Here is a 26,119-nt window from a genome sequence, read left to right on the forward strand (position 1 = left end):
TAGAATGTAAATATATATGAGAAATTAACTGTCACAGTGAATCAGTGCGTTACAGCAGGTCCATTAAAAGCATGATTGATTTGTTCTTAATTCCATGAGTGCTGTTAGAATGACTCAGAGCACTGCTGCCCTCTACTGGCCAGTGGGGGCGTTTCTCTTCACGGTCAAGACCACCTGATAAAACAATAGGACCTCCGTGAGCGATGCAGTAAATATGAAAAACAGAAGGAGCGTCTCTCACCAGGGAAACATCATCACGGACGGTGTTGACTGTGAATGAAGTGCAGATGCAGTGTTGAACAAACGCCGTCCGTCACGTCTCTCGGCTCAAATCAAACACAATTCATCATATAATTTCATTAACACACTGAAGTTCTGTTTTCCTGTAATCTTCCATGACTTTTGCCACCATGAACCAGTGGGTGGGGCAAAATAATATTAACCAATAATATCCAATTTTACCCCCCAAATTTCCTTCAAATGTTTGGAATCACTGGCCACATTAAGAACTTATTTATTAGGGGTGTGAATCTTTGAGCTGACAGCAAATCAATTCACGATTCATTGGTTTTCGATTTGATTTTGATATTAGAGAATTAAGAACCAGCAATTCTGTTCAGCAAAAATCAAGGCCAAAGTCTACAGACCATTCTACTGAATTAGTTCATGATGTGCTCCCACAGTAAAGGAAAAAATGAGTAAATAAAGTATTCAAGTTTGAATACAGACTTAATAATAATAATACAAATCTTTAATAAAGACAAACTAAACATGAACAAAATCATCATTTATAGGGAATTTTCTATTAGGAGGTGTCTGTCCCAAACCCTAACCCCTAAATTTACACTTTTAAAATAATACTCACATTTTTCACTGTTGTTTGATCTTTTTATTTCTTTTAATGTTGTTATAAAAGACGTGACATTAGTTTAATTTTTAAATAAAAAAACTAAAATAAAAAATTCTGAAATGAATTTCATGTCATTAGTGAAATATACAGACTTTTAGTTTGTGGGAGCCTTATTTTAGCCCCGACCCTGCATTTTAGAGCAGGAAGTGAGGCTGCATCCCTGTCCCTCGTGGCCACATGGTGATCAGTTAGATAATCAGTGTGGAACATTAAGAATCATCATATTTTCTGCAGTTCAGCACTTTTTAGTGGTTTAATGTAAAATATGATGATTTTCTGTGTGAACAGCTGTTCAAAGCTGTGTTTGCTGGTCATGAACTTCTGAGTTTCTGAGCTCAAAATGAGCCGAAATTGTCACTGAAACAGCCACTACTGACACATTTGGTAAAATTTGGGTAGAGTTATGATTGTATTGGAAATGTTAAATCATTAGTTTAAATAAAATAAACATATATAAGATAAACGGTCATTTAGAGCAAAAGGATTTAAGTCTAAAGTCCAAGATCAGTTAAAAGTCCTAAACGTGTTTTCAGCTCTGACTTTGAACCAGTTCAGTAGAATGAAGGCCAGAGTACACAGACGGGACATTTGGTTGGTGTGCTGTGTTCGATTATTTGGGACTCTAAAATGTTTTCTGTCCATTCACTTTAGTTCATTTTACTGTGTGTCGCTCTGAGAGAATCCGTGATTGTAGCTCTTGTTCAAATACAGCTTTTAAAGCGAAACCTTCAGCATCTTCAGCTGACCATGCTGGACAGACACTCACAGGAGAACTGTGGATAAATCAGCCAGCAGCAAACTAACAACAGCAGCAGCTGGTGGAGCTGCAGTTCCCCTTGAGAACCTCCACAATCACTGAGGAGCTGAACCACTGACTGTATATATGACATATATGATATACACACCCACTGACTGTATCGTATACAGTATATATCATGTATGACATATACACTTATAAATAACTGTACATTACAGACTGACTGTTCATATGATATATATGGTATATACACTCACTGACCGTTCATTTGATATATATGATATGTACACTTGTTGACTGTTTATATGATATACTTGATATATACACTCACTGACTACATATATATATATATATATATATATATATATATATATATATATTATATATATATATATATATATATCATACAGTCATTGGGCCTTGTTCTCCAAATGTTCTTAAGCAGAAATTTCTTCTTAAACCCACTTACGCAGTTTTGACGAAGATTCTGAGTCACCAGTGTTTCTTATGTGGGTTTTGTTCTGAGAACAGAATCTACACACACTTAAGAGCACAAAGGTGAGAACAGTTCTGCGCTTTAGAACACGTCATGAATCTGACAAAGAAAAACACTGAAGCACTCAGACTGATTCATCTAAATCTATGACCCGGGCACACAGGGGGCACTGCGGGTGGTTGCCATGGAATTTTAACATTGTAGTTCCTAAGCTGATGGATGCTGGATGGACTAAGAAGTTCCACTGCAGGAGTTACTCAGTACTTTCTGAGCTTCGTTTCATGAGGTGCTACTTTTGTACTAATACTGTAGTTATAATTTCACTTTCACTGCACTCATAATTTCACTGCAGCAACAATACAATAACCACAATACAGTATGAGTTCAGAATGCTCTACCTACCACTGACAAAGTCAACCAGGTACAATAGCACAGCCAACACTGTCTGTGTTTACATGCAAAGATTTTCTCCAATCTGAATGATGTCAGACTCGTCCTTCACATGTCCTTATTAAAGAAGGCCGAGAGGAAGACGTCGTGTTCTGAGACACATAAGCTGGACGTCCGTCTCACCGCTGTCTTTTAAAGATCAGAGCATAAACTTCGCCTCCTCTGCAGACCAGTTTCTGCTCCGCCATGTTGAATGGTATAAACTTTCACTATGATCAGAACGGACTTAAACTTTCCGATAGGGAATGTAATCAGATACAGGCGTTTACACGGATATTATTCTTCTATTTAACAGATTATTTACAGGATTACCCACCTCGATCAGTCAGATAGAAATTGTATTCCGAATGGCCTCAATTGGACTAGACTATTCCGACTGCGGTATTTACATGAACGTATTCTATTCCCATTGAGCTATTAGTCAGATTATTAACGGATTATTAGGCTGCATGTAAACATAGATATAGGCAAGGCAAGGTAAGTTTATGTAGCACCTTTCATACACTGGGGTCATTCAGTGCTTTACAAATGGTAAAATACAAAGATAATTTGAATTAAAATTTAAAAAGATGTAGAAGAAAAGAAATTAAAAACATGAATAAAACAATAGATTTGAAAAAGAAAAAAGAAAAATGAAATGAGTATAATAGAGCGGCGTTAGAGGAGAGAAGAGCAGCAGAGCTAACCGTGTTTAAACTGAGCTGAAAGCTGCTCAAACAGGATCATTTTCAGGCTGATTTAAAGTGTCCAGTATCAGGGCTCTTCTAATGCTCTCTGTCCACTGCGTCCATAGCATCCGCACGGCTAGTGTTCTCCTAATAATTAATCTGAAACGTCATTCTGTTGTCGACTGACTGCTTCTCATATCTCTTTTTCATGTACATGTTTACAGCCAGTAGGGAAGAAATGTTAAAAGGTCAGCGATTAGAAGAAGCCGCACCCCTTCACAGCCAAAGCAGTAGGTCTGTGTTTTGAAGATGTAAATTTGTGTCAAAGTTTGCCAAAGTTGAACTTGACATATGCAAAATGTATTTGCCCCAAAGGTTTGGGACATAATTATTGATCATCACAGTTAAATCCATTTAAAATGTAATGGGAAACGCTGGCGTAACTGGACTTTACACGTTAAGGACCGTGGAAAGGAAGCTGCCCTGTCTAACCTGAGACTGGGGGCGATTCCTCGGCCATGTTGGTTTTGGCCTGCGGGGTGAACAGTGCCTCCTTCAAGCCGAGATGAAACGAACCTCTGAATGAGCTCAAACAAAACAGGACAGAGCCGTTTAGGACCAAAGCAAGAATAACAATAATATTTGCAGGAGTTTGATGATATCATGGTCATCCCCACTTAGAACCCCCGGCGTTTTGGGAAAGTACCATACACAGCTTTGCTGAAGGCGCCTATATTTCACACTCCTGGAGGCCTTTCTCCAGCCCCCCCACCCCCACCCACGAGGACACTTCAGCGTTTCGGCCTGTTCAGAGAATCAGCGTGAAGCTCAGTGTGTCTGCACTGTTTATGGGGTTTTGTAGGAGCTGCAGGAACCAGCAATTTGAAAGACTAGAGAATAGATTTGTTTGCTGTTCTCAACATTCATGAAGAGTTCACACATAAAGAGGCGTAACTGAGCTCAGTCTCAACAGAAGACCTTCACCATCTGTTCATAAAGGACATGATGGCCCACTGAAGGATGAGTGCAGACAGGATGGCAAATTATGCCCTTTTAACCTGTTTCTCAGATCAGTTTTGACCTTAAGATCATTGGGCCTCGTTAAACAACCATTCTGAAGAAGAAATTTCGGTAACACTTTCTATGAATGTCACCTTTGTAAGCATCTATAAACACATTCATAACATGTTATAATGCATTCATAAGGCATTATAAACATGGCTATAAATATTTATTAAAATGCATTATGCGTTATAGCCATGTTTACTATGCATTATGAATTGTTAACATAATACATTATAAGTACTGATCATAACAAATTATAAGACCTCATAAGTCGTATTAGTCCGCTCTAAGTAAAGTGAAGCGTACTGTACTAAAGCCTCCTCCAGTGTTCAGAGTGAGGCTTCAAGTTGAAGTATTTACTGAAGGATTTACTGAAACACTAAAACATTCACAGTAAAGCACATTACAGGCTTCAAATGTCAGAGTTTAAACTAGAGCTGCATCAGTGTTTTACCCAATGTGGGAAAGGTAATGTACACCACCGTTAGCTTGGTATCTGTCTTTACTTTACGCTCTCCAAGCTGGGACTGACTTCTTTGGCACTGACAGTATAACATGTTATCAACACTACTTATAATGCATTATATTAACAATTCATAATGTATAATAAACATGGCTATAAAGTGTAATTCAGTGTAATTCTTTTTAGAAATATTTATAACCATGTTTACAATGCCTTGTGAATACATTATAAAATGTTATAAATGTGTTTATAGATGCTTACAAAGGTGACATTCATAGAAAGTGTTACCGAAATTTCTTCTTAAAACCCACTTACATAGTTTTTCATGAAAATTCTGACATTCACTTATGTTTTCTTGGTACCACTTCAAAATAAGACCACCTTTATAAAGTGTTTATGAATGGTTTAAAATACATTTATTAACAGTTATTATTTAGGTCATAAACACTTTCAAAATCATTAATAAGCAGTTGTAACACAAAAAGGTGAGCTGTTATATCTGATGAGTATGAATATGTGAGGAAGCTGATAGTTTAATGCTGACTGATGGAGAAAACAAACGATCAGTAAAGATCAAAATCTGGGTTTAACAGTATAAATGAATGTGGGTTCACTATTAGACAGACATCAGATCACTGCTGCCCTTCAGAGTGGTTAAAATGAGTTTATTAATAGTTATTAAAGGTCATAAACACCTTATAATCATCAATAAGCAGTTAAATACGCTGAAATAAAAAGGGATATTGATTCCCTAATAGTGAATCTACATTTATTTATACTGTCAAACTTCAGACTTTGATCTTTACTGATCTTAATCCATCAGTCAGCATTAAACTGCTGGCTTCATCACGCATTCATATTTCTCAGATGTATGAGCTCACCTTTTATTAATGCTATAACTGCTTGTAAATGATTTATAACATGTTTATAATCTAAGTAATAAACACATTTTAATCCATTGATGAACCCTTTATAAAGGGTAGTCTTATTCTAAAGTGGTACCATTCTCCTATGTGTGGGTTTGTTCTTAAGTAAGAACAGAATCTACACACTGAAGAGCACAAAGGGAGAACAGTTCTGCGCTTTAAGAACACGTCATGAGTCTGATGTAGACTTTTTCTTAGGATCTTTATCAAGAACACACTAAAGAACAAATTTAGGAGGATACTGGAGAACGAGGCCCAGTGTTGGGTTTAGCTTTAATTTTGTGAAATACAAATAAAAGAACCATGCGCAGCTGGGTCGTTCTCCATTTGGAGGGGAAAACATGTCACAGGTTTCAGATGTTTAAAATATTAGTCACAGCTCCAGAAGTCGGTACAAACATTTACACAGTAGAGCTAAGATTAAATAACGCTTTTCCCTTATGAATCTCTGATTTTTCTTTATTTATGTTTTATAGTCGCTCTGCATCTCTAAAACAGATCCTCAAAAACCAACTCTCAACCATTTTTAATATAAAACAATATTTTTAAGAGGGTTAACTCAGGAATTTGTATAAAACAGATTCATGTTCACTTTTTATATCATTATATCAATTAAAATATGTATTTTATTAAAAAGTTCATTTGTCACAGAGTTGCTGGTGTTATCAGGACTCATATTTTAATACAGTATTTTCAGCTCTATTAAACTGCCTCTTTGGGTCGAGGCTCATCAGAGAGGAAGCATCTCAAGGCCTGAGAAGGCGAGTCACACTCGCTCACTATATTTCATTTATTTATTAATCATTTTGTTAATCAGGCAGCTCATAACTTCTATGTTTCACCAGTGTTTTGTGCTTTAATGGCTGGGTAATTAGAATTTTGTCAAAATAAAGCCACATTATGATTTTATTACTGATTTAAATAGTTACACAAGGCCACTTGACCAACAATGAGTCAGCCCATTTACAGAATCCTCAGTTTTAACCAGAATGTCACTGGAGTCACCGTCACTGGTGTTACACCACATTCATACAACACCAGTGACTGTAAAATATGTTTGGAATTCAGCTCCTTTCTTTGTATCACTGCTGTCGGAAGAAAACCTCCATTTTTGTCCTTTTACAGTTTCTGACATATTTTGAAAATGCCTGTTGCTCTTTACATTGTGTGTAAATTTCATGATGAATGGACAAAAAGAAATGACCCAAAATGACTTGGAAAAAATTCTGGTTCCGTTGACTTACATTGAAAGTAAAGGATGTTTTTTCCTTCTCCTGTAAAGTGACCATTTTGGAGATACGAGGTTTTGTTCCAACAACAGCGATATATGATAATAGAAGACATTAATGGACATATAAAGATTATTTAGTTTTGGGATGAAAGAAACTGATTTTTTAAAAAATGTATCCACCTGAATTTTCTCTCCGAATGACCCAGCTCAGTGTTTTATCTTCCACCTTTGTAAGTGATAATTTAAATACCTATTTAGAACTGCAGCTCTATTTTTTGGGCTTTGTTTGGGGAAAAGCAGTGAATCTAAGAACTTTGTGATTAAAGCAGATATTATATCTGGTCAGTTCTGTGATTATAAAGTCTGTTTGCAACCAACATCATCTACAAAACCATGATCGCTGGTAAAACGGGTGAAACCTGTTTACCTAATAAAGAAAAATAACACAACAAACTCATTTCCTGAAAATGTCTGAGTTACGTTATGACCTCCGATTAAATTTGCTGCTGTGGGGAAAAACAACACAATATGAAACAGAGTGTTACTGGTTCAAATCCCAGCTGAGGCAACAAACTGCTGTAGCTGTGGAAAGGCTGCAGATTCTCCTGGCTACTGTGAACTTCAGCAAGTCCCCATATCCCCTTAAGTCATGTTTGGAAAGAGAATGTGTCCCCAGCGCTCACTTACTCGCGTAAATCAAGGCTTAAAAATGCAGAACTGTCCTTCTCTCATCGGCGGACGAAGCCTGCATGCATGTACACACGTGCATTCATTAAGAGCCTCAAACTGGACACCAGAGGGTCCTCACGAGGAGCCTTATCATTTTCCCAGCATGTAGCGTGACTCCCAGGTTGCCACGGCACCTTCCAGGGTTTTTTCTTGTTTTGTTTTTCTCCCTCCGCCCAGGTCCAACATTAAGCAGGGAGGTTTGTTTCCTGTAACCCGAATCTCCCGCAGCAGCAGCACCTGCAGTCACGGCCAGAGCAGCCAGAGCATGAGTCACATTCCACATTCAAACACGGCCTGCAGGGGCCCAAACCCACCAACACAACTACAGAAGTGCTGAACTCTGCAACACTGCTGAACTGCTCAGTACTGCTGAGCTATACGGTCAATATACACCCATCAGACATAACATTATGATCCATTTTATCAGCTCCACTTACTATATAGGTGCACTTTGTAGTTCTACAGTTACAGACTGTAGTCCATCTGTTTCTCTGATACTTTGTTAGCCCCCTTTTACCCTGTTCTTCAGTGGTCAGAACCCTCATGGACCCTCACAGAGCAGGTACTATTTGGGTGGTGGGTCATTCTCAGCACTGCAGTAACACTGACGTGGTGGTGGTGTGTTAGTGTGTGTTGTGCTGGTCTGAGTGGATCAGACACAGCAGTGCTGCTGGAGTTTTTAAACACTATGTCCACTCACTGTCCACTCTATTAGACACTCCTACCTTGTCGGTCCACCTTGTAGATGTAAAGTCAGAGACGATAGCTCATCTGCTGTTGCACAGTTTGTGTTGGTCATCCTCTGGTCCTTCATCAGTGGTCACAGGACGCTGCCCACAGGACGCTGTTGGCTGGATATTTTTGGTCGGTGGACTATTCTCAGTCCAGCAGCACTGTTTAAGTATAAAAAAGTATATTAAGCCTACACTTGTACTTAATCTTTTGACTGAGATGTACTCTCGCGATGTGTGTAAGAGAAGTGTAGCACTGCTGTCTGATAAAAACCTCGTATCTCCATTTTTGTTGTTTTTCAGTTTTTGACATAATTTGAAAATACCTGTTGCTCTTTACATTGTGTGTAAATTTCATGATGAATGGACCAAAAGAAACGGCCCAAAACAACTTGGAGAAAAGTCTGGTTCCATTGACTTACATTGAAACTAAAGTGGGTTTTTTCCTTCTCCTGTAAAGTGATCATTGCTGAGATATGACGTTTTCTTCCGACAACAGTGATAAGTAAGTACAAAGTGGCAGCATATAAAGTAACAGGGCAGCACGGTGGCACAACGGGTAGTACTGTCGACTCACAGCAAGAAGGATCATGGTTCAATTCCCCAGCCAGGTGACCAGTGTCCTTTCTGTGTGGAGTTCGCATGTTGTGTCTGTGTGGGTTTCCTCCCACAGTCCAAAGACATGCAGTCAGGGCAATGGATATGTATATAATCTTACTTGTGCTATACTTGAAAGTATACTTTTATAAACTAAAAATGGGCCAATTTAGTCCCAGAAGTACTGAAATAATACATTTACAAGTAAACTAATAGTACAGTGATCTTAGTGTACTCACTACATAATGTATGCTTGGGAAATATACTTGAACTTTACTTAAGTCTACTTAATGAAACATACTTTAAGTGTACTTTTTTGTAAGGGACTGTACTGTACTACACTGCTGAATAGGGTAAGTGTTGGATTGCACTATGCTGTTGAATTTATCTGTGATGTTGAGATGTTTGAAATGTTAAATTGCAGTGGATTTGTTGAACTGCTGAACTGTGCAATTGTTCAGGTGTTAAATTTTGCATGTTGAAATTTTACCACTGTTGAAATGCATAAAACTATGTAACTGCACCAAACTACTGATTTGAATTGAGTTGAACTTTACTATACTGATAAATTATACAAGTGTCAAACTGAGCTACACTGTAAAATTGTTCTATCCTGTTGAATTATTCAATAGAGTTGAATTGTTGTAGTATTCTAGTGTCGAATTGTACAAAGTTAAACCTTTCATACTAGCAGCTGAGTGATTTACAACAAAGTGATGTGCTTCAGCTAAACGATAAATAAACTAAGTGTATAAAGTAATAGCTGAGTTATGCTTTGCACCGTGTTAACCTGGACTTACTGTACTGAAGGTTCCACTCTGTTCTCCTACAGCTGTCCGCACTGTTCCTCAAATGGAAACACTGTGATGTAGCACCTGCATCAAAGTTGGCTCGTGTCGTAGCTGAGCGCTTGGACTGGACTGTGGACTTGCCTCACTTTTAAGTCACTTTGGATAAAAGTGTCTGTCAAACGATGTAAAATAGAACAAATCATGAGGCTGCAGACTATTTTCAGCCCATAGCTCTCAAATATCTCTGGTGAGTGTGAACCATCCTTCAACTGGTTCTTGCCTCTATTTAGTAACAAGTGGAACCGCCTTTTGGCAATAATGTGTGTGAATAAATCAATTCTTAGTTTTCTTTTAAAACTGTACATTTGATGTATTTCAATGACAAAATATGAAAATATAGTGTAATATCATAGAATACATTTGAAATAACTCAAAATGAAACCTACCTGCTTTGTCTTTTTGGCCCTCAGCCCCCACAAACAACGTACTTCGGTCCCCAGAACTACACGTTTGGGGACCCCTGATCTATACAGTCGTTTGGATAGATATTTGGCCACCCTCGGTAAAATTCCATGTTGTTGTTGATTTTCTAAGCGAATAAGTTACACATCCTCTACAGAGAACACACTTCAGCACATTTTAATGCTGAATAACGAATGTAACACATCAGGGGAAAAAAACCTAAAATTATTATGGTTTATTTTTCTGCAAATATGTTAAACTCAGCCAATAAACAGAATTTTTGCATTAAAATTGTTCTCTAAATTGTTCTCTGTTGAGGATGTGTTAACTTATTTACACTTAGAGAATCAACAACACATAACTCGACTGAGGGTGCTCAAACTTTTGCATACAAAACCATTTCAGTTCAGGCAAATTTCTGAGAAGTGCTGCTTTCATGACCTGCTTTAAATCATACCACAGTATTTCAGTCGACACAGTGACTGAAAGCCTTCGCAGCTCCACACCATCAAACTCCCTCCACCATGCTTCACAGCTAGGATGAAGCTTTAGTTTATGGTATGCAAAACCTGTATATTGAGACGCTCCTATTGCTTTTCTACAAATGCTCAAACTTGGTGATTATCAACAGTTACACTCTCAAAAGCAAAGGTAGCAGAGCGTAGTGATGTTATCCTTGAAGTTCTGGCAAATGTGTTAAAAATGCAAGACACTTTATTTTGAAGCAGTGCATCAAAGCGAGCTGGTGTGGGTTTCCATTTCAAGCCAAATCTAAGCCCTTGTGTCCTGTCTGTGTTCATATATAAAGCCCACACTTAGTCCATGAAAGGACAGCGTAAAGCAAGAGTTCACAACTCACTGCCCACATCAGATAAACAGCACTTAAAGCTTTCATCTCTGAGAGAGAGGAGAAAATCAAGCTGATCAGATCTGAAAACATCCACAGGTGTTTCTGTCCATCCTTCCACTGTGAGAAGACGACTCAGCGCTGTGGGTCTGAAAGGATGTGTAGCTGATCAAGAAGAACCTCACTGAGAAAAGGAGACGGACACAAACAAAAGGTAATTGTATTTCTCTCAGCTAGTCCTTAACGATGTTATGAAGCTCAGGTAAGCTTCAGAAAGGTTTGAAGAGGAGCGATTTCTGTGTTCCAGTGTAGACCTTCCCCCTCAGAATCAAAGGCTGTTCAGACGGCAGGCAAATCGGATTTGTTTCTCAAATCAGATCGTTTGAGGTGACTGTCCGTTCTGTTATTTGCAAGTGATCAGATCTGATTTGTGTGTCCAGACATCACCAGTCTATCTGCATGGGTTGCCGTGGTGACAACGTTGGCATCAGTAACTATGTAGCTACGCTGGTGACGCAGATTTCAGATGCGGATGCAGGAGAGATGGAGGAGCATCATCTCCCCTCCAAACCCTTCAGAACTCTCTTCATGATCATGAATCTTTGGAGCTCTTCTTGAATCCCAGCACTTCCTCACTCTGGATTTGACATCGTCACTGTTTGTCGTGTTGTGAAAAGACACTCTAAATTCTATTTAAGTGTCCAGAGCATCCAGACTGAGACACATTTGTGATTTCAGGAGTTTCAGTGTCTCAGGGTCTTGTTGACGAGTGATGGGAAAAGGGATGGTGAGCTCGGCCGCAGCCTGGGACAGGCGGCAGCAGTGATGCGGTCACTGTACCAGACTGTAGTGGTGAAGAGGGAGCTGAGCCATAAGGCAAAGCTCTCTGTTTACCGGTCAGTCTACATCCCGACCCTCACCTGTGGTCATGAGCTTTGGGTAATGACCGAAAGAATGAGATCAAGGATATAGGCGGCAGAATGAGCCTCTTCACAGGGTGGAGGCTACACTCTACTGACAGGGTGAGGAGCTCGGCCATCCGGGAGGAGCTCGGAGTAGAGCCGCTACTCCTCCACACTGAGAGCAGCCAGTTGAGATGGTTGAGGCATCTGATCAGGACGCCCCCTGACCGCCTTCCATTGGAGGTTTACCATGCACGGCCCACTGGGACAAGACCCCGAGGTCATCCTAGGACCCGCTGGAGGGATTATCTCTCCAAGTTGGTCTGGGAGTGGATCAGGGTCCCTCGGAATGAGCTGAAGGAAATTGTGGGGGGACAGCGTCATCTGGGATTCTCTGCTCTCCCAACTGCTTGGGGATCCCACTCAATCTAACATGTTTTGGATCAGGATAAATGCTAAAGTACAGAACAGAACAATAAATAGTACATACAATAAAATCAACATATACTACATTCTTATTGGGCCCCCTGGTTGCTCAGGGGCCCTACGTGACTGTTTGCACTACTTATTGCAAGAAATGACTTTTGTAATTCTTGTTAGAATTAGCTAACTAACACGATACAGGTTTTAATAGAGCATGAGCTAGCATTAGCATTGAGCTACTGCACACAAAACCTGTGTAAATACAACAGTTGCATTTGACTCCGCCCCCCGCAGTGCAGATCAAAGTGACACGTGCGGACACTCATTTTCAGTCTGGTTATGTCCAGATCTGCTCTCGGTTCTTCAGTGAGGAACATCTCGCTGTTTTTCCCACGATGGCGACTGATCACTTTACCATCCACACACACTCACATACGGTGTGAGTCAGAGCCAGTAAAGCTCCAGCAGCGTCTCCGTGTCATCCGCCTCGGCCGGATCTGGAGCTCGGACTCTGCGGTCGGAGCAAAACCGCCACCACTTCCTCACACATTCCCGCTCCGCTGCCCTCGCACGGCGCACGCCTGCAGTTTACGAGGAAAATCCCCCAAGACCGCCACTTCATAATGCAGCCGGCCGGTAAATAATCCTACTGTAAACAGAAATTAAAAGAAAAAAAAAGTACGGAAGGACAGTCGGAATGATCCAGACATTCCGCAGAGTAAGTGGAACAAGCAAACAAACAGCACAGCTGAAGGAGCTGAAGGAGCTGAAGTACAGGCTGCAGTTTCCTCTCACATGGCCGCAGTTAACCACCATCTGACCACTCACTGGCATCTCTGCCCAAAGCCAGCATGGCCACTTTATCAGAAACACCTACCCTGTGCTTCCACTCGCTGGCCACTTTATTAGAAACACCTATCTTGCACTTCCACTAACTGGCCACTTCATTAGAAACACCTACCTTGTGCTTTCAATCATTGGCCACTTTATTAGTAACGCAAATCCTGAGCTTCCAGTCACTGGCCACTTTTTTAGAAACATGCTGCTCTAGCCTTTCATCAGTGATTAGATTCTGACCACTACTTTGGGTGGTGGACCACTCTCAACTGGTGACACTGGGTCTCTTTCTCTTTTCTCTCTCTCTCTCTCTCTCTCTCTCTCTCTCTGGTTTGTGTTTACACTTACTTCTAACCACATCAAGAAGAGTGGGTGTTTGGGGTGGGGGGGTTCCTCAGTTTGACTATAATCATCTCTGGCACCGCCCCCTTTGAACATAAAAGAGATTCCACAAAAAAAAAAAAAACAGGCGTCAGTTAGAGTTTATTTTGCTCTCGACCTGCATACAAACAACAAACAAAGCGATACAGGTTTAAACGTCTGACAGCGTCGTACACACAGAACACATGACTGTAATGTAAATGAAGTAAATGGAGTAGAACTGAGTCTGAGGGGTCAGTAGTGTGGTTCTGCAATCAGAGCTTAACGATCCACCTCACGTGGAACAGCAGGAAATCTCCCGTTATCTGTAGGAATATACATCTCGCTCAGTAGGGGGCGCTCTGGAGGGGGGCACTGAGCCATGCAGTGTGTTGAGCAGGAAGAGGGTCTGGACTGGAGAGGAAGAGATGAAGACTCTACATGAACCTGCAAACAAAAAAAATGATTACTTGAACAACAAAATAAACAGTTTTCAGTCTCATGATGAATGGACCAAAATAAACGGCCCAAAATGACTTGGAAAGATGTCTGGTTCCACTGACTTACATTAAAAGTAAAGTAGGTTTATTCCTAGTAAAGTTACTATCTTGGAGATGTGAGGTTTTCTTCTGACAACAGTGAGATATATATATTATATATATACTGTAGCCTCTCGCACTTGTTCATTCAGTTCATGGGTTCTTGTTCCAGTGGAGGCTCTCGAGGGGAACTGGATCTCCACCAGCCGCTGCTTTTGTTAGTTTGCTGCTGGTTGATTTTATCCATTAGCGCTGTCCAGGTACTGCTTTAAGAGACATCTAAGAGCTGTATTTGGATGCTGTGAGTGTTACAGCAGGGTTTATTGTTGCTATGGCAGCAGGACGGAGTTAGTGTTATAGCAGGGCTTACCGTTGCTATGGCAGCAGGACAGAGTTAGTGTTACAGCAGGGCTTACCATTGCTATGGCAGCAGGATGCTGTGAGTGTTACAACAGGGCTTATCGTTGCTATGGCAGCAGGACGGAGTTAGTGTTATGGCAGGGCTTACCATTGCTATGGCAGCAAGACAGAGTTAGTGTTACATCAGGGCTTACCATTGCTATGGCAACAGGATGCTGTGAGTGTTACAGCAGGGCTTATTGTTGCTATGGCAGCAGCATGCTGTGAGTGTTACAGCAAGGTTTTACCGTTGCTATGGCAGCAGGATGGAGTTCGTGTTACAGCAGGGCTTACTGTTGCTATGGCAGCCTGCTGTGAGTGTTACAGTAGGGCTTACCGTTGCTATGGCAGCAGGATGCTGTGAGTGTTACAGCAGTTTCCTCATCCTGCGTGTGTGTTTGTCGATGCTCATGGTGGCGCGTTCGCTGGAGGACGTTAGAACATCCAGAGCTTCGTCCTGCCTCTCCAGCTCCGTCTCAGCCTCCAGAGCCAGAGACTTCAACTGCAGCAGCATCTACACAGACAGAGAGATCAGAGGAACGTATGGAGAACAACCCAGACCGAGTACCACAGCAGATCTACACTACACAGCAGGTGTAGTTTAAACTCCCAGATCAAAGCATTTTATTATTCCAAAACAGTCATTCTGTGCTACACGCTAGGCCTAGTGCATAGCGATGGTTAACAGAGTTACTATGGTAACAGCTAGAGATGCACCAATCCCAGTTTTTCTCCTCACACACCGACTCTGATACCTGAACTCTGGGTATCGGCCGATACTCAGTAACAATTCAATATCAGCGCTTTTTTTAAATTTTGTTTATCTGATGGGGGCAGTTTTGGTGTCTACCAGCTCTTCCAGGTGGTTGTTAGGAGGCACATTTTCTCTGTAGCTTTAAATCCTTTTTTGATCTCCAGTTTTGGAAACTCTAGCTTTTTCCTTTGACTTTCTCCTTCTTTATGCACGTAGATTACACTATCTGATCTTTCCAGAAATATCTCCTGAAAAATTAACTTTTATAAATTAAATAAATGAAGAAAATAGAGAGGACCCAGCACTGACCCCTGAGGAACACCTCACATAACAGCATCAACAGCTGATCTTTGCTGTATTAAAACAATAAAATTATACAAACGTGTTCTACACAGTGGCTTCGATTGTGGCTCAGATCAGATTTTATAAGTGGAACTGTCCAGTTTAAGGCCTTAAATGGAGCTCAGTCATTTGGAATGAATTCTGGCCGAGGTGCCAAAGCTGTGCCGTTTCCACTGATATGACCAGAAATCACGATATGAAACACAAAAGCCTTCATCAATCAGCGCAGTGAGAGCGAACGAGACGCACTCTTTGAACTTCCCCGATTTGTACACCATTAGGTGAGGCGCTGATAAGGAACAATAAGGATTTACTTTAGCTAATCGCTTGTTGATAATAAATTATACAAAAGAAAGGCAAAGAGAAATGGGTCTAATGCCCGGTGGAATCTGCTGGAGGACTGGAGAAGAATGAACCACTTAAACGCTCTGGTATTTCACGGAAAGAAAGAGGTTTCAAACACGTCAGAGTGTGTGATTAATTATCGATAGGCTGTGTAGCTTTGTAGCACACAGTTACAACACAGTGGGCTCACAGTATTCACTGCTATTCACTGCTTATTCATTTCATTCTTCTTCTCCTTCTTCCCTTCAAGGCTCTACACGGTCTGGCTCCAACATATCGGTCCGACCTCATTTCATTAAGTTGTCCCTCTCGTGCTCTCTGATCTTCTAATGCTGGACTCCTCACAGTTTCCTCAAATAGACTTTCTACTATGGGTGGCAGATCTTTCAGTGCTGCTGCCCTGAAACTCTGGAATTCCCTACCTTCCACTCTTCGTAATTCTTCTTTGTCTTCCTTCAAATCTCTGCTAAAACACTTCCTTTTTCTTCTATTTAGTCTTCTAGATTCCTTTATTTTTATTTTTTTGGACACTATGTAAAGCGTCCTTGGGTTTGTGAAAGGCACTATATAAGTTGAACAATAATAATAATAATAATAATAATAATAATATTCATTTCGTTTTTCTTTTGTAGCAGATGAACACAGTGACTAATGTAATGACTGCAGAGGAAAACAAGAATACTGGTTTCTGCAGGTTTTCTAGATGTTTTTAGAATTTTTTTGCTGTTTTTGTAGCAAAGTTTAGAGCTGTGAATGAACTAAAATACATTACAGTCAGTGGGTTAAGAATGAGGCCAAACCTGGAGCTGAGATGTTTGTACAGTGAGATGTGATCAGAAATGAATTCTAGCTGAAAACATTAAGCGATTCAGTGTTATATAAGAAAGTACAAACACAGACGCTGAGATTCCTGATAGTTCCTCGGATTTCTGAACCTCAGTCCATCTGAGATGAGGCTCTCCCCAAAAAACAGCCTCCATACTCAGCAGCAGCACTTTGAAGCAGCTGAACGTGAGGAGCGTTGTGTAAACTAAAATAGAAACACTCACTCATAACTTGACCGTGACGTAAGGACATGGACAAACTATTTTGCCTCACAACGCCCTGCGTGTATCCCTCCTCCTGGGGATACCTGGGCGTGGCTGATAAGTAAAGACCTGCATCTTTCATACTGGGAATTCTACTGATTTTCACCAAAATATCTCCATAATTCAGTGTGTGAGGTGTAATCAGAGAGATTCAGAGTGGTTTGGTGTGAAATGGTTCAGATGTCTTTACAGTGGTGGTGATGGGAACCAGGGGTCGCCATGACTACAACACAAATATAGACATTTTATTTACCATCCAGAACCACCAGTGAACCTACACGAGTCTTCTGAGTTTATATGAATGTTGATGATGAAAATAGTGGAAAACCTGAAATAATAAGTTTTCTTTGGGGACTATTTTGCCTCACAGCGCCCTGCATGTATCCCTCCACCATGAATGGAGTTTAAGTTCTCTAAACTATCATAAAACAGTGTCTCAGTCATCAGGCAGTGAATTCATAACCATTTACTGTAGTAACTTTCTGTGAGGGAGCTTTTAGAGGTGGACGTCTGGCTCCTATCACCACCACTGTGACATGGACACCAGATTTGAAACTTTTTACATTTTACATTTTTCTACAAACTATCGCTTTAATGAAGTCAGACCTGTTTGAGCTCCTGGGCCTCGGCCTCGGTCACTGTGGGCTGCAGGACGTGCAGCTGGACCTGCGTCAGATCTCCTGCAGGAACCTCCACAGGCACCTCCGTCTCCAGACTATGAGCACCTGCAGGGGGCGACACTCACATAACTAACACCGATATATGCTATATGGCCAAAAGTGTGAAGACACCCCTCCCAATTATTGAGTTTAGATGTTTCAGCCACGCCCATTTCCTAACAGGTGGATCAACATAGCCTTGCAGTCTCGACTGACAAACACTGGCAGTAGAGGGCAGCACTGAAGAGCTCAGTGACTTTAAACATGCCAGGTCAGTGTGTGAAATGTCTGTCCTGCTAGATCCGACAACAGATCCCAGACAACTGTAAGTGCTATTACTGAGAAATGGAGCCACAAAGAGCCACAAACAGCTCAGCCACAAAGTGGTGGATCATAAAATGTGCCATTATAATAAAGTCTACTCTGCCATCAAACTGCTGATGATGGGAAAATAGTGGAATATCTGAAATAATATGTTTACTTTGGGGTATTTTGTCTCACAATGCTCTGCATGTATCCCTCCATGTGGGCGTGGCTGGTAAGTAAGGACCTGCATCTTTCTTTTCTACTACTTAATTCTACTAATTTTACCAAAATTCCCCATAATTCACTGTGTGAGGTGTAAACAGAGAGATTCAGAGTGGTTTGGTGTGAAATGGTTCAGACGTCTTTACAGTGGTGGTGATAGGAACCAGGGGTCACCATGACTACAACACAAATATAGACATTTTATTTTCTATCCAGAACCACCAGTGAACCTACACGAGTCTTCTGAGTTTATATGGAATGTTGATGATGGAAAATAGTGGAAAATCTGAAATAATACGTTTTCTTTGGGGACTATTTTGCCTCACAGCGCCCTGCATGTATCCCTCCACCATGAATGGAGTTTAAGTTCTCTAAACTATCATAAAACAGTGTCTCAGTCATCAGGCAGTGAATTCATAACCATTTACTGTAGAGGAGCTTTTAGAGGTGGACGTCTGGTTCCTATCACCACCACTGTGAACAGTTCTGACTCTAAGTTTCTGCAGAAAACAGAAGAGCGATCCCAGCCCCCCGTCTGAGTGATGATCTGTTAAATGCGTTCTGAAAAAGTAAACACAGCCATGCTGTCTGAGTTTCTCCATCGGTTTCATATATCTGAGTCAGATGGAGCACTGCTGCCACCTTGTGGCACAAAAAAGTATTTCAATCTGATTTCAATCAGCCTTAAAAGTGAAAATATGAATAACTAGTTAACTAATCGATGGAAACGTTTAATGTCAGGAAAATAAGCTTCATATTGAAAGCAGTGAGTTTTCAGGGGAGAGAAAAGACATTTATCATTTTTAACGTTGCAATTTTGGAGCATTTCTTTTAAACCAATCGTTATGAAGCGTAAAGTGCAGCTGCTGAGCTCAAATGATGAAAAAAACTGGAAACGCTTTTTTCGTACAGCGATGATACATTAGAGCCTGTATCTAACAGATTGATTAGAATTAAAATATCTTAAAATGAAATGTTAAATTATTCTGAACATAAAATATTTTTATGAGCTTTTAGATCAAACATGAAGATCAAGACTGATCAAATCTGTGACCATCACTCAACAACAGTGACACAAGAAACAAAGTCATTAAAGTGATGATTTGGACAAAAATCTAATTTTATACTGAGTTTCCCTTCGTACCCCGACTGTAGTGGATCACCCGAGACGTGTTTGGTGTCTGAAGTTTGCTTATTTAGATTTAACACTGGAGCTACGAGGCTAAATCAGCTAACAGGTAATGGAAGCTTATGTCCCACCAATTAGCACATATCATCACACACTCCTCTCAAACTGTGTGGAGGTTCAGCATCTCTAATAGGCTGGATTACGTGGTTATGAGGAGTGTTTACAGCTAAAACTGCTACATAGTCAGTCTCATTCTCTTGGTTCTTCAATGATTCTTTAGTAAAGAAAACGGTTCTGCAGTATAAAGAACCAAGAACACTCGAAGAAACCTTGGCATGGCTAAATGGTTCTTTGCATGATGAAATCGTTCCACAGACTGATGGAGAGTGTTGTATATGGTTCTATATACTCCGTGACCCAGAAGGATAAGTGGCTGAAGATGGATGGATGGTTCTGTATAGCACCAAAAGGGTAACAAGCTTGTACCGATAGAGGAACCCTTTTTGGCGCTATATAGAACCCTTTTCAAAAAGATTCTGCATAGAATCATCTACAGAACATTCTCCATCAGTCTGAAGAACCATTTCACCATGCAAAGAACCATTTAATCATGCAAAGGGTTCTTTGAGTGTTCATGGTTCTATATAGAATAACTGTTTTTACCGAATAACCCTTGAAGAACCACCTTTTGAGTGCGGGACAGCTCGCCAACCGAGCAGAGAGGAGTGCAAAGTACACATAATCCCTGCTGAAGAATACAGAACAGCTGTTCTGTTCCAGTTTAATCACAGTGGTAAACTGCTGTGATGTGCTAACACACACACGGTTGTGCCGGCTGGTGCCAGCAGCAGTAACGCTCTGTACGCCTGTGGTAGAGGACACAGATCAGGAATGACCCTCAAAAAGTCCAGTTAAGCATGTAGATGTGAGTCGCGAGCGCAGAAACACATTACAGTTAAAATAAACACCAACCTTACTGAGAGGAACCGTCCTGTTAGCTAACGACAGGGTTTCACTAGCTGGCCTGTTCTGCTTGAGCTATGACTGCATTCCAGATGCTGAAAGAGGACACACTAGATCAGCGGTCAGCAACATGAGGCTCTTTTCCTGCCCTGTTGTGGCTCCACAGCTGAATTAGATTAGTAGGTAAAAATAAAATAATCCTCCTTTACAGTAAAATAAAGCTCTGCTGATCGTTCAACACAGTTTAACAATAAATGGTCTTAAACTCTGGAGTTAATGTAGAACTGCTGATTCACCCTTTAACCCTGAAGATCAGCGCAGACTGCTGGTCACCATAGCAACACAGACAACAGTCTCGCCCGGCTAGTAGCTAACGAAACGGCAAAGAGAGAGATTTAAGATGAACATCGATAATTTGGAGACGAATGGACTGATTTGTGTTTATAATCACTCCAGCTGGTTTCCTGATACGTTTAATCTGCAGTGAGAAACTGTCAAACACTGAAAAGTCGCGAGGCTGAAGTCAGTTTCTCATTCGCCAGTTTCTCGTTCAAATTTTCCCGTTCCATCTTAAATGGTGCAGCCGTCGCATTCTGGCACCTCAGGCACCATTTAAGGTGGAACGGGAAAATTAGAACAATAAGCTGGCGAATGAACGCCTCGATCGTTGAGAGACGTTTCACAAGAAACTGTTCTACTTTTGAGGAAAGGTTTCCTGCTGGAGATGCGAGAAAAGCAGCTATAGCTGAACTAAAGCTTAAAGCAGAGCAAAGTAAGTCATTAATATTATATTTTTAGCCTATATCAGTTCATCAGCACATACTGAGACACATTTACAGCCAAGAGGGTAAAACAGACATAAAATGTTGTGGCTCCCAAGGTGGTCTGATTTTGTTGAAAGGACAATATGGCTCTTCTTACCTGCACTCGAGGAATTTGGGGGTGGGGTTTAGAGGGGGTGTGCCTATTTTAGATCAACTCAGCACAAAATGACGTGAGACGTTATCTATTAATGATTTGTGTTTCGTGTTTTTCTAGATTAAGTAAGACGATAAGTGTTTTAAACCCTGTGCTCTGTTGCGTCCGGTATGTGGAAGCCTGCAGCCTTAGGAGTGCTGAAGGTCCCCTGCAGTCGTACCTGCACCCCAGAACGCTGCTCCGCTGTCCGGCGTAGTGCTGGGCGATCCCTGGAAGGCAGCATAATCGCTGGTGAACTCCACCTTCTTCTTGTACTGCACCTCCAGGACGGACAGGGCTTCGGCCATCCTGGCCGACAGCAGGCGGTAGCAAATGTCGGGCTTGCCGATGAACCGCTGGCGGACGCTGATCTCATACGGGTTGTGGACACGGATGTCGTCCACTTCCTCCCTCTCGAAGCGGTGGATTAGCTGACCGCTAGCGTCCCTCAGCTCCAGCGCGGAGGGCAGCAGGGTGAGAGAGCCCGGCTTTAACTCTCCCGAATCACTGCCGCGCCCCACAACCGCTGGCACACTGCAGATCACTTTCTGGGCCTTCCCTGAGCCTCTGGGGGGCGGAGCTTTGGCAGCAGACTCCGCCTTCGCCTCCTGCTGACTCCTCCAGGGAAGCTTACCGAAGGGCCACCACGGCGGAGACTCCAACTCTGACAGCAGCCTAAACAAAACAATCATCAGCTGAGAGACGATACGATACAAATATCACCATCATTACACACAATACAGATCAGTCTCAGGGTGAACACGGAATTATTCATAACAGACACTGAATAATTCATATTATTTACTGAATAATTCATATTATTTACTGAATAATTCATATCAGATACTGAATAATTAATTGTAGATACTGAACAATTCATAGCAGATGCTGCACACAGTAAACAACATTAAGGGCTAGTTTCCCAGACCTGGATTAAGCCTAAGCCTAGACTAAAGCTGTGTCCCAATTCAGGGGCTGCATCCTTCGGAGGCTGCATTTGAAGGCCAATTGCGTCACAGCGGCACAACTAGGCTGTCCCATTTCGAAGCTCCTTTATAGGTGATCCGCTGTAGAGCCGACCGTCTCATTTCAGTTCAGCCTTCATAGCCTGCATCCTTCGAAGGACGCAGCCCCCCAATTGGGACACAGCTTAAGAAGAATTTCCACAGGCCATCCAGTGTTGTATCACCACTGGCACTGCAATGCAGTCCAAAGTTAGGCTGAATCTGGGACTGTTACACATCAGTACTGTAATAATAATTTGAGAGAAACTCAATTTCTACACAGTGAAGAGATTAAGATGTGATGAGATTAAGAGTCGTTCAGAGTGGTTTGGTGTGAAACGCTCTGTTCTAGATAAACTTACCGAGTCAGAACTGTTCACAGTGGTGGTGATAGGAACCAGACATCCACCTCTAAAAGCTCCCTCACAGAAAGTTCCTACATGAAATGGTTATGAATTCACTGCCTGATGACTGAGACACTGTTTTATGATAGTTTAGAGAACTTAAACTCCATTCATGGTGGAGGGATACATGCAGGGCGCTGTGAGGCAAAATAGTCCCCAAAGAAAACTTATTATTTCAGATTTTCCACTATTTTCCATCATCAACATTCATATAGACTCAGAAGACTCGTGTAGGTTCACTGGTGGTTCTGGATAGTGAATAAAATGTCTATATTTGTGTTGTAGTCATGGCGACCCCTGGTTCCTATCACCACCACTGTCACCACACAAGACATCTGAACCATTTCAGACCAAACCCCTCTGAATCTCTCTGATCAACACTCTGAATTATGGGGAATTTTGGTGAACTGCAATATGAAAGGTCCTTACTTATCAGCCACGCCCAGGTCGGACTCGATCTTGTCCAGGCCCTGCATCATGTTGTCGAACTGCTCCCCCTGGTGGTTGAGCACTTTGCCGGTGTCGGCCAGCCTGCGCTGGGCTCCGGTCACCAGGCTGATGAGCTCCTGACCCTTGCTGAGAGGAGCCTGAGCCTGGGCCTCACTGGGCGACAGCAGCCGCTCCCTCCAGAAGTGCTCCAGGACGTGGAAGACGGCGGCCCGGCACGGCCGCAGGGAACCGAACCAGTGCTTGACGTTGCCCTGCTCCAGGACCGTCAGGGCACTGAAGATGAAGCTGGATGACTCCATCTTGATCTCCACGATGCGGGACAGGGGGAAGCTGGCCAGCGCGTCGCGGCTTTGCTCCGAGGTGAAGCGGACGGCCGTGCGGGTCAGCGAGAGCGTTCCGCTCACCCAGCGCTTCTCGCCGTTCACGTAGTAGGAGCCGGGCCAGCTGTGGATGGGCGCGTCCCGGCTCATCCTGTCGCAGTGGGCGGGGCTCGAGCTCAGCGGCCCCACAGTCCGGCTAGAAGCTCACCTGCTGGACCAAAACAGAGGAACAACCACAGTCACAGCAGGAAACAGACAGAAGGGGTACAAAAAAAAATGTGAATTAAAATTTTTCAGAAATTCAGAAATGTAGTTTTTTTCTAACGTTACATGCTATTTTAAAAAATGATGAGCTGTCTGAACTCGGTACTCCACCAGAGGGCAGCGTAGAGCCCATGTCTCACGTTTTGGTCAGAGATTCTAATCCAGGGGTTTCAAACAGCTTCACACATTCAGAACATAAACAGTATATTTATGTTTTTATATTTATATAGAAATCTGGCCTGCAGATGTTTCATTTTTGTGCAGCTAAATATTTGGTAACACTTTTTTTTTACAGTATTTAAAGTTCTAGATTTTCTAGTGTGAGGTACCCCAAAGTACTAGATAATTACTCTGGGTAAGTTCCGAGACAATCTGACTAAACTACACCGAAACGACTGACTGGCTGATAAACCGAGTTAGAATTACATCAAACAAACTCAGAAACACAGAGATTCTGTCTTTATTCAGCAGGAAATGACCAGTTTTAACCCTTTCAGTCAGAGAAAAGGAGCCAAAGGTAAGATCTACATAACCAGGGGTCGGAGTCACGAAAGGGTCTTAAGGAAGAAAATCTTCTTAAATGTGTGTTTTTTCTGAAATTCATTCTTAAGAAAAAAGTTACAAGAAATTGTTATTCGTCAAAAAACTTCTTAAGAATTGTCGTATTTTCTTAACTCTTTTCTTAAGAATAATTAGAGTAAGAGTTTTTCCTGAAAACATTACGTTCTTAATTGTTTTCCTAACCTTACGACCGACTCTCACTGTCTCAGGCTGAAAGTTGAGGAGGTCAGTATCTAAATTTATCTCAGTGCTGCCTCTGCTCCTCATCCTTGTCTGTCACCCCAAAATTATCATATTTTCCAGGAGGATTTTTCCTGTTGGCTGTTTCTTCCTCCGTCAGCTCCAGATCTTATTTGCTAAATGTTTTAAACGCTTGTTTTGATGTTTTCCCCCATTTTGCTCCTCTGAGTGGATTAAATAACAGAAGTAACGGTCGATACAAAGTCAGAATGTATGTTGTGCAGTTTATGGCAAAATGTAACGTAGCTGACATAAGAAAACAACGAACGTTATCTTAAAGGAATATTTGAGAACTTCTTACGTTTTTAAAGATCTGCCTTTAAGAACCTTCTTATGAACTTTTTAGTGTTTGTCTTAAGAACCTCTGCAAGTTTTTTCTTGAGAAAGCTGAATCCAGCCCCCGGTTCCCGGCTCACGGAGATGCACAATGATATCGGAATCATATCAGTATCAGCAGTGGTGCATCCTTATTTCCTCGCTCACTGTAGCTCCTGGTTTGCTGTCCTCTTCATCTGACCAGTCATTTCTGCCGAGTGACCATTTTCTCCACTGTAATAAAGTCTATAGCTTCCTAGCAGCCCCGCCCCTAAAAGTGCATCATCAGAAGGTGGTCTTCCTGGTCTTTAATGGAAAAGACACTCCACAGTTTACTGCAGCACCGCTGTAAGAGGTGAAATGGGCTGCTTTACTGCAGATGTAGCTATTGTGAAATTTCTAATTTTGGCTGGAGTGCCCCTTTAAGTGTAGACGTTACAGTGCCTCAGTTATTAGGATTAATTCTGTTCATATAAAGCCTGCAGACTCACAGCCACCACGTCCTGCCCCACAGCAAGGCCGTGTGAGATTAATGAGCATCAGGAAAGAGTGACATAATTAAATTATTAAATCCGGAACCTTTCTGTTTACCTTTTACAGACCGGACACTGAACTGGCCTCCATCGGTGTGTGGAGTGCTGGATGAAGCCGCTCCTGTCCGCTCAGGTCCACCCGGCGCTGCAGAACCGTGGATTAAAGAGGAGAAACGGAGAGAAAATGTTGATTTTTTATGGTCAATATCGCAGCTGCGCGATCGCCACTGCTGCGGGTGCAACCATGTTTACAGTCCGATGTGGCCCGCGGATTAAAGCGTTCCGCTTACGCGAACAAATAAAAATAAATAAATACAAACACACAAACAAAATTCACATTTCGCTGAGAGGTTCTGTTGTTTTTTTTTCTGTCTTCTATAGAGTTCGACATTTGTTTTGCATAAATCTAAAATGATTACAATCCTATTTGTTAAATTCTGTCGAAATAACACAATGTCCTACGGCTGAGTCGCCAATGGCTCCTTGCTCCCTACATAGTCCACTAGATGGGTAGTGAAACTAGGGCTTCCACACCCAAACTGGGCTCCAAATGTTAGACAGGGGGTCGTCCAGATAATTGCTGAATAAAAAAATGCTTTCCGTTCGACACATGAAGCACTGTTTTTGTGTAGAGGCCGTTCTTTCATACCCTACATAGTGCACTACGTAGGGACTACGGG

At 41.8% G+C, this 26,119-nt stretch overlaps 1 protein-coding gene across 2 annotated transcripts; it reads right to left on the reverse strand.

Moving 5' to 3' along the window:
• Window positions 1-13,750: 13,750 nt before the first annotated feature.
• Window positions 13,751-25,683, reverse strand: snap47 (synaptosome associated protein 47). 2 transcript variants are annotated; one of them, XM_036597275.1, is made up of 6 exons: window positions 25,498-25,683; window positions 23,186-23,734; window positions 21,530-22,023; window positions 17,719-17,837; window positions 14,921-15,097; window positions 13,751-14,092 (listed from the first exon to the last, which is right to left on the reverse strand). In XM_036597275.1, the coding sequence occupies exons 2-5, from the start codon at window positions 23,674-23,676 to the stop codon at window positions 14,951-14,953; spliced, it is 1,251 nt and encodes a 416-aa protein (XP_036453168.1). In that variant the 5' UTR covers window positions 23,677-23,734; window positions 25,498-25,683; the 3' UTR covers window positions 13,751-14,092; window positions 14,921-14,950. The 2 variants fall into 2 exon arrangements, with proteins under 2 accessions (XP_036453168.1, XP_036453167.1); XM_036597274.1 differs by having other exon boundaries at window positions 23,186-23,737.
• Between the last annotated feature and the right edge of the window lie 436 nt (window positions 25,684-26,119).

Source organism: Colossoma macropomum, unplaced genomic scaffold (genome assembly GCF_904425465.1).
Source record: "Colossoma macropomum unplaced genomic scaffold, Colossoma_macropomum, whole genome shotgun sequence".
NCBI lineage: Eukaryota > Metazoa > Chordata > Actinopteri > Characiformes > Serrasalmidae > Colossoma > Colossoma macropomum.

What these genes read in the sequence shown, in the direction of transcription:
- snap47 (XM_036597275.1), bottom strand. Translation starts at nt 23,676, where the DNA reads ATGAGCCGGGACGCGCCCATCCACAGCTGGCCCGGCTCCTACTACGTG. An exon ending in AGCAGCGTTCTGGGGTGCAG is followed by an intron (nt 17,838 to 21,529) that starts GTACGACTGCAG and finishes CGCCCCCTGCAG; the next exon opens with GTGCTCATAGTCTGGAGACG. An exon ending in AGGCCCAGGAGCTCAAACAG is followed by an intron (nt 15,098 to 17,718) that starts GTCTGACTTCAT and finishes CTGTCTGTGTAG; the next exon opens with ATGCTGCTGCAGTTGAAGTC.